At 35.2% G+C, this 8,221-nt stretch overlaps 1 protein-coding gene across 1 annotated transcript; it reads left to right on the top strand.

Moving 5' to 3' along the window:
* Positions 1–5,426: 5,426 nt before the first annotated feature.
* LOC119081653 (ADP,ATP carrier protein-like) lies at positions 5,427–6,869 on the top strand. The gene is made up of 3 exons (XM_037190735.1): positions 5,427–5,934; positions 6,003–6,389; positions 6,467–6,869. The coding sequence occupies exons 1-3, from the start codon at positions 5,772–5,774 to the stop codon at positions 6,814–6,816; spliced, it is 900 nt and encodes a 299-aa protein (XP_037046630.1). The 5' UTR covers positions 5,427–5,771; the 3' UTR covers positions 6,817–6,869.
* The last annotated feature ends 1,352 nt before the right edge of the window (positions 6,870–8,221 follow it).

The raw sequence follows: 8,221 nt of genomic DNA, 5'->3' as shown, positions 1-8,221 counted from the left end.
CAATACCTACGATGAAATCCGTTATCAATCTTCCTTACCGAAAAATTGTTGAAAAAGAGAGAATTTGTTTCCGACGAAATTTCTTAGTTTAATTACCGAATGTCCTTGGATGTGACAATTTGAAACTTTCATTAAATGAACGAAGCATTTATGCGGGGAGAATTGTCAGGATGAGGAAAACATTGCAAATCTAAGAGACACCCTTGTTTTTTTTGTGTTGTTTTTTGAACGACGTCTGTGCATAATTCACGCCGTAAGTGCGGTCGAAATTCAAAATGGAAAGTGCGGAGGTCTTTCTAACGTAGCGTCATTTTCATACAATGAAGCGTTGAAATGTATTTTTCGATTCACTTTTTCATCGTAGCTTTTTTAAGAATTCAGTGATAGATTGAAAAATCCGCAGTTTATTACAGGAGGAATTACCTCGATGGACAAAGACATAAGATTTTTACATTCTGCAGCAGGTTTACCATTGATTGTCACCGATCTAGCGGACCAAAATATTTAGGGAATATTTTATGACATTTTCTTGTCCAGGGAAATCGCTTAAATTTAAAACAATCCAAAACCAACGTTAGGTTTGATTCCATCGAAGCCATTAAGTTTTTTTTTGAACAATAATTTGAGTCTGAGTGAAAACTTGATCATTTATTGATTTTAACCAAATGACTGAATATCATAAGAGCGTAAGTAAAAGTACAATATCTCAATACAAGTAGTTCTTGATTTTGGTAATTGAAGAATTGTAATCCATATATAAGTCTATCCTCTCAAAATCTTTTTTCTTCGCTACACCATCAAATGGAATGGTGGATAATCTTCAACAGGTTCTTTGACAATATCTTTCGAACCATCAGTAGGAATGACTATATTATGGGTCTCAAAATGCAGTAAACAATTCTACCTTTCAAGGAAAGAAAAGTTCATCAAAATCGGTTGAGAAGTTGCTGAGATTCTGTACGCCATTCAGTTCACAGATTCAATGGAATATCAATACAATTTAATCCCCTCGATTGGATTGGTGTATTCAAATATGCTTCAGATGATTCGCTTTTACACCACGAGTGAATCAGACATCCATATGCCATTCAACGTGTTTAAAATTTGTTTAGGGAGATTGAATAATTATATCACCAATCGTTAATGTAAGAGAGGACAAATAGACGACAAGGATTTGGTACAAAAAAGATTTTATTTAATGAAAAACAATTCGATTTTTTACTTACAATCGATAAATTTTACATACTACCAAGTTTGATTATCTACACCAAATGTCATTGAACGCTAGGTAGATATAGGTGTCAATAGTTTGCATTTTCGCGCTGATTTTTCTTGTTCTTTACCACAAAATACTCTCTGGATTCTTTTCCTGGGCGATGTTAAAATTCTCTGCACTGCTCCATATAGACATGTCTATGCATTTGTTTGATGTTGACGGTATTTCCGGATGATTTTGCTTATGGTGTGGTTGTAGATCTTCAAGATCAAGATATTTGCCACAAATTTTACACTGGTAAAAGATTTCTAGTGTTATCTCCGAAGGGTCCGAATATTCGCTGCTGCCCTTGGAATACATTTTATAAATGTGTTTCCCCACCTTTGGATGGAGGAGATCATGATGGATACTCAATTGGTCTCCTCGATAAAACTTCTGACACAGCAAACACCTATACAAATCCACTCTCATTGATTTTGCTGCGAAATGTTTAGTCGAACTATCTTTGTCGAGTACACTCGCGAAATAATCGTCCAGATTGATGTTCATTTTTTTTCGATTTTGATTTTTTTTTGCTCTGATCTCTGATCGCAATATTTATCGCAATATTTTTGGACTACTTCCTCGTTTTTTGTTCAACCAGGTTTAGTCTATAACACAGTCACTTTTTAATTGTTCGCCGTTGTCTTAACAAAACTTTTTTCTTTTTTTCCAATTAAACTGAAACAAAAAATCCTGTGCTTGTCTCAAAATAAAGTTCCACTATCTCACACTCTACGTCTTTGAGTAAATTCTTGCGAGTTATCTTGACAAGGTACTAATGCAAACTGATAGAAATTGGTACAACGTCACCTCTATTTAAGCAACAAAGAAAGACCTTCCGAGTGGTTTGTCAAATTTCCACCTATGACTCTCATTAAGGAATTTGTTGCCTATTAATATACCTGCAATGAATCTGTCGTTAGACTGTACACCTCAATAATGCGTCCGAGAAAAAAAGGATTTGTCAGCAGCATTTCAAGTCATTAGTGTACTTAGAAAATTTCCGATGTTTTTACAACGCGTAAAGTAATTAGATTTTGTTGCCCTACTATCGCGCAGGTGTTTTTATATTCTATGACTACATATCTCGTATTTTCCACATAAAGTTGGATGTCTGTCCCATTGTCAGGTAAGATCTTATTATCGCGCTTCTTTTGATCATTTCTACTTTGGACAAATACTACAAGACAATAGAAAGAACCCATTCGATTCGTCTAAAAATGTATTTGAAAAATTCAGTTTCTTCAATAGATTGTTATTGTTTTGTTGGTCTTTTTTTGGTTCCAATATCAAAAGAAAATAGAGAGAAAAAAGCGCAAAAAATAACGCCACTACAATTCAATTCTCAATTTTATTTCAGTCAGTATAATTGCAATCGTGATCAATGTTTTTTAAATAGTCAGTTCTTCATCATCTGTTTTCACTGTTTGGAAAAACGGTCTTTTGCTGCAGGTATATTAATCGGCGACAAAAATTCCTTAATGAGGGTCATGAGTGGAATTGAACAAACCACTCGGCAGGTCTTTCTTTGTTGCATGTCGTTGTACCAATTTCTATCAGTTTGTGAAACTTTTGATGACAAAGTATAGGATGTTTTGTTTCGGTTTAATTAAAAAAAGTTTCGTTTTAGTTGGTTAGCATGAATTAACAGAGCCACTGAGATCACGGTGTGAATTCTGTAATTGCATTTTGGTATTGGTTCTTGAAGTAAAAAACAATTTATTGCTGAATCACATGAAACGATGTCAGTTTCACATAAATGGACTGTGTGGTAACGTCTTGGAGTAGGCCAATAAAATATAATTACTTTACGCGTTGTAAAAGTATCGGAAATTTTCACACATAAGTACACTAATGACTTAAAATGCAGCTTAACAATCCTTTTATTTCTCAGACACATTACTGGGGGCTAAAGTCTAACGACAGATTCATTGCAGACGCATTACTAAGGCTAAAATCTAACGACAGATTCATTGCAGGTATATGAATAGGCGACAAAAATTCCTTAATGAGGGTCATGAGTGGAATTGGACAAACCACTCGGCAGGTCTTTCTTTGTTACTTGTCGTTGTACCAATTTCTATCAGTTTTAAAAAAAAGTTTTGTTACGTTAAGACAACAGCAAACATTTCAAAAGTGACTGTGTCTGTGTTTTGCGAAAAAAGACATTGAAGTAGCCCAAAAAATATTGCGATAAATATTGCAATCAGAGCGACCCTAACGAGGGTATTGCACTCTCAAAGCACTCTCAAGCACAAGCACCGAAGCTGACAGTTCTATGGTTAATTTAAATTTTGGTAATTTTATTGGATAATTAGTGAAGGGAAAAACAAGAAAATCTAATAAAATTCCCTAAATTTTTTAAATCGCTAGATCGCCGCTAAAATCAAAGCAAATCAAGCAACGACACTTTTGTCTCATGTGAACAGAAGAATAATCCCAAAAACGCAATAAGACCAGTGGTTTACTCATCCGTACATTAAACCGTTTAAAACGTACAGTAAGTGTCATACGGATTTTGACGTTTATTTGTCAATTTAAAAATAGATCAAAGCTAATTAATGATTCGTAATGATACAATCATATCATATCATCTGTTTTTTTAGTTTTGAAAAGAGATCACAAGCAAAAATAAAAAAATTAAATAAAAAAACAAGTTTTCAATGGATTTGAACCGGGTACCTCTCACACTCCAGGCAAAGACTTTCCAGCTGAGCTAACAGGCCGTTGAGAGAATCGAAGTGTATTTCGACCAGTTTCTAATTAACGGTTGAAAAGTAAAATAAAGTAAATAATTGATTGGCACAGTGGTGCTTTTTTAGTTTCAGATACGACGTATCAAAATGTAAGTTGAACTTCTAGATTTTGTAAAAAATGTATTTCATATTTAAATATTTCCCATCTCATGTTTCCCAAAAGTATAATTTCAAATCGAAGTTGGCAAAATCTTTTAAAAATTGACGTTCCTGTTAATAACTGAAACGACAAACAATTCATAGCATCGTGTCAGTTACTAACATAAACTGTCAAATGACAGTATTCCGCCAGCAAATAGTTTTTTCTACTTCCTACGTCTGTTGTGCTTCAAGTCTGTAGTCACATTTTAACCTAACTGGGAGTGGTAGACAAACTAACTGCAAATTTTACGAGCAACCTTTCATTTATCAATCACCTTGATTGGCCTCATCAGATCAAAATGAGTTCTTGATGTGGCTGCCCTTTGCGTAATGGGTTGTGATGAAAGTTCACGGTTTGACCGTCGAAACTGATCGCCAGCGCCAATGTCAACATTTTCTTTTTGATTTTTCACTTCAATGATCTATTGAAATTGTGATATAGACTCAATAAACCAATTTATTCAACATATACTACATGCCTGAAACATAAATAGTTTCACAAATTGTGTGTTTACTGAGCGTCATAGACCTGAAACGGCATTCTTCTTCTTCTTAAAATGGCGAAAATCACAACCCATTTCGAATCAAACCCGGGTCAGATTATTTTTTTAACATTTTCATTTAATTTTTTTAAATTCAACCAATAAAAATTATTGTTGTCTAAGAAAATAATTGAAAAAAAGATATCTGAGGAGCGGAATGAGGTCAATTTGGTTGAAATATAGAAATCACAATTGCAGCTATGACAGTTGAACTGTCACATGATAAGTACTGATTAAATGTACAACAATGTACGAATAAAGTGTACATCAACGTACGGATAAAACCCCCAAAAACGCTATAAGACCAAATGTACATACAAAACGTACTTTCTACGGGTTACTCGTAGAAGTTGGGCGATTTTAATGTACATCCAAAATTTCATTTTATTGGGTGCATAGTATGCGCGAAATTCCAGTTTAGGTACAAGTTAGATACTTCATGATGTTATGTACAGAAGTGGGATCCTAATTTTTTACAAATGTCACTTTTACGCACTAGTGCGCAAAAAATTAATACGAAATTTAAAAGTTCATTTACAAAGTGAGGTAATACACACTTTTTCTACAAAAATTTAAATTTAAATATCTTTGTGACGTTTACATCGTTAGATATCTGAATATGACAGTTAAACTGTCAACCATACGATGATCATGATGTAAATTTACAACAACAATATGTATTTTTAGACAAAAATAGACCGTAATTTTGTGAAACTATCAACTGTCAGTCCGCCAAGGGCGGTGTAAAAAGAAAAAACTGAGAGAAGTATTTTGTGGCGAAATAAAAACTTATGAACGGGTCTATTGAAATGGTTGTGGATTCTCGTGCAGTTGATTACACTAATTATTACGGTTCATTCCACTTTGTCGCAAAATAAAATCACTTAGAGTTTGAAATTGTTGTTTAAGTAATAAGAAACATTTTTTTTTCGTTATTGACATTTGTTTTGCATTTATTTGTCTGTTTGTTCGAACTCAATCGTTTGTTTGGTTTTTATGAACATCGACACTTACAAAATACTTACAAAATGAACAATCAAATACGATGACATAAAACGAGTGAAAATTGGAAAAATGTCCGGACTATCAGATCCGTATGATTCGCTAAAAAATTTCATTGCTGGTGGTGTTTCGGCAGCTGTGTCAAAAACAGTCGTTGCCCCAATCGAACGGGTTAAATTTCTGTTACAAGTACAACACATTTCCAAACAAATACCCGAAGATAAACGGTACAAAGGTATTGATGCATCGGTTATGGAATCACGTAAACATATCAGTAACGCTTTTTGTTTCCATTTCGATAAGGTCTCATCGACTGTCTGGTTCGCATTCCGAAAGAGCAAGGCTTCATTGCGTACTGGCGAGGCAATTTAGCCAATGTCATTCGCTATTTTCCCACTCAAGCTCTGAATTTTGTCTGCAAAGACAAGTACCAGCACATTTTCCTACAAGGCGTTGACAAACATACCCAATTCGGACGATATTTCCTTGGTAACTTGGCTGCTGGTAGTGCGGCCGGTGCTACATCGTTGTGCTTAGTCTATCCGCTCGATTTTGCTCGTACACGTCTGGCTACTGATGTCGGTAAAAACGGGTCTCGAGAATTCCTAGGCCTTGGTGACTTTCTGCGCAAAACATTCAAAACCGATGGATTCTTTGGCCTATATCGTGGCTTTACCACATCTATACAAGGTGATCAAAGGGTCTTAAGCACTCTTCTTATACAGACTCATAACATTTTCTCATTTTTGTGTCGCGAATGTCATTAGGTATCGTAATCTATCGGGCAGTGTACTTTGGCTTCTATGACACTATCCGTGGCATGATGGCAGATCCGAAGAATACGCCAATTTACATTTCATGGGCTATAGCCCAAGGTGTAACCACTGTTGCCGGTATTGTCGCGTATCCATTCGATACGGTTCGACGACGTATGATGATGCAATCGGGATTGAAAGCAACGGAAGTGATTTACAACAGCAGTGCCCAGTGTTGGATAACAATTGCTAAACAGGAAGGCATTCGTGGTTTTTACAGAGGAGCCTTGACAAACGTTTTTCGTGGTACCGGCGATGCATTCGTACTAGTGTTGTATGATGTTGTCAAGAAAATGTTGTGATCGGGATCAGAGTCCTGTGTGTACATTAAATAAACAGGCAAACTACATAACAGTCATCCTCTTGGTTTTGTTTTTGTTGAAATTACATAAAGAACTGATTGGTGACAAGGGGCAACAAATAATTCAAAAAAATTCAAAACCGGTACTATAAATGTTTAAGGTGAAAGTTTCGATTGTAAGTACACTTTTATGAGTGGTATGAGTAGACGACACACATATACTTCAAATAATAATGACAGTAGCAGCAGGAGCATCCAGCATCGACAGAAGTTGTCGAGAAAAATTCCATACCGATTTTATATCAAATTAATTGCCAAATTTAATCGATTGTAACTCCTTCGTAAAATCAGTGCAGCTTAACGTATAGGCCCTAACCTCCTAACGCGCAATTTCCTAACACGGAATTGTCAAGAATTTTTCCAAACCTACACACCGCGCACCCTCATCATGACTAATTGGCTTTTGTCTGTTGGAATAGATTTGGGTTCGAAATGGGCATTTAAAAAAGTCTGGAATTGAGATGGATGTACGCACGAGATTATATTTATTCAGATGCTCCTCCTTCTTATGGTCCAAGATCCAGTGATGAGCTAAGCAATTTATCGTCTTTTAAGCGTCTAGACTATCTAAATATCAAAAATTCAGAGTATTTCATTTCTGTCAACAGTCAACAGTCCCATTTAATCTGAAAAATGGGACAATGGTGAGCCTTTCATGCTTGCCCATATGAAAGATTTGTAGTCGACTTGTTTCATTCTATTACCAAAATATTACACAGGCGGCTCAAAAATTACCTCACTGAGTAGCTATGGTAGAAAAATGTAAGCCAATTTGTTGGAAGGTGTAGAGTTGGTATTACCTTGGGAGCATTATATTCTGTTTTCTTATTCTTTACTGTAAATGATGGACAATAAGCTCTAATGAATTCGCATAAAAAAGAATATTCCCAACACCTGTGGTCGACTACAACATACCGTTCTAAGGCCGAACGATGATCCTTCGAAAAGAAGGGAGAAAAAACGACAGCAAAAGTTCGTCATTATTCTCGTCATTATAAACCAAAAGTGAAAAGTTTTTCTTTTTTCGAGCATGAATCTCCCCATGTTCGTCCTTAAGCTGGATATCTATGCAATGGGACAATGTGTTATGTATGAGATGTGCTACGTGATTTTCCTTTTCCATACACATACAATAACAAATGTGATAAATACTCTAAATATTCATTTTGTCCCCGGGACACAAAACTTTTCCTATTCTGTAAATATATTTATAAATAATAAATTATAGAAGAAATAATGCCACATATTGTACAGTGTGTAACAGTATTTAAAACATGTAGCGCATTTGATTCAAGGGTCGTTACGTACTATGTGTTATGGGTGTTTTTCTATTATTTATTTAGGTT

Source organism: Bradysia coprophila, unplaced genomic scaffold, assembly GCF_014529535.1.
Source record: "Bradysia coprophila strain Holo2 unplaced genomic scaffold, BU_Bcop_v1 contig_358, whole genome shotgun sequence".
Lineage (NCBI taxonomy): Eukaryota > Metazoa > Arthropoda > Insecta > Diptera > Sciaridae > Bradysia > Bradysia coprophila.
The sequence above is the reverse complement of the archived record's forward strand: the minus strand, read 5'-3'. Positions and strand labels throughout refer to the sequence as shown.

Excerpts from the sequence above, each read along its gene's own strand:
- LOC119081653 (XM_037190735.1), top strand. The coding sequence starts at position 5,772 with ATGTCCGGACTATCAGATCCGTATGATTCGCTAAAAAATTTCATTGCT. Across the intron at positions 5,935-6,002 it reads CGAAGATAAACGGTACAAAG|GTCTCATCGACTGTCTGGTT; the intron begins GTATTGATGCAT and ends CATTTCGATAAG. Across the intron at positions 6,390-6,466 it reads CTTTACCACATCTATACAAG|GTATCGTAATCTATCGGGCA; the intron begins GTGATCAAAGGG and ends GAATGTCATTAG.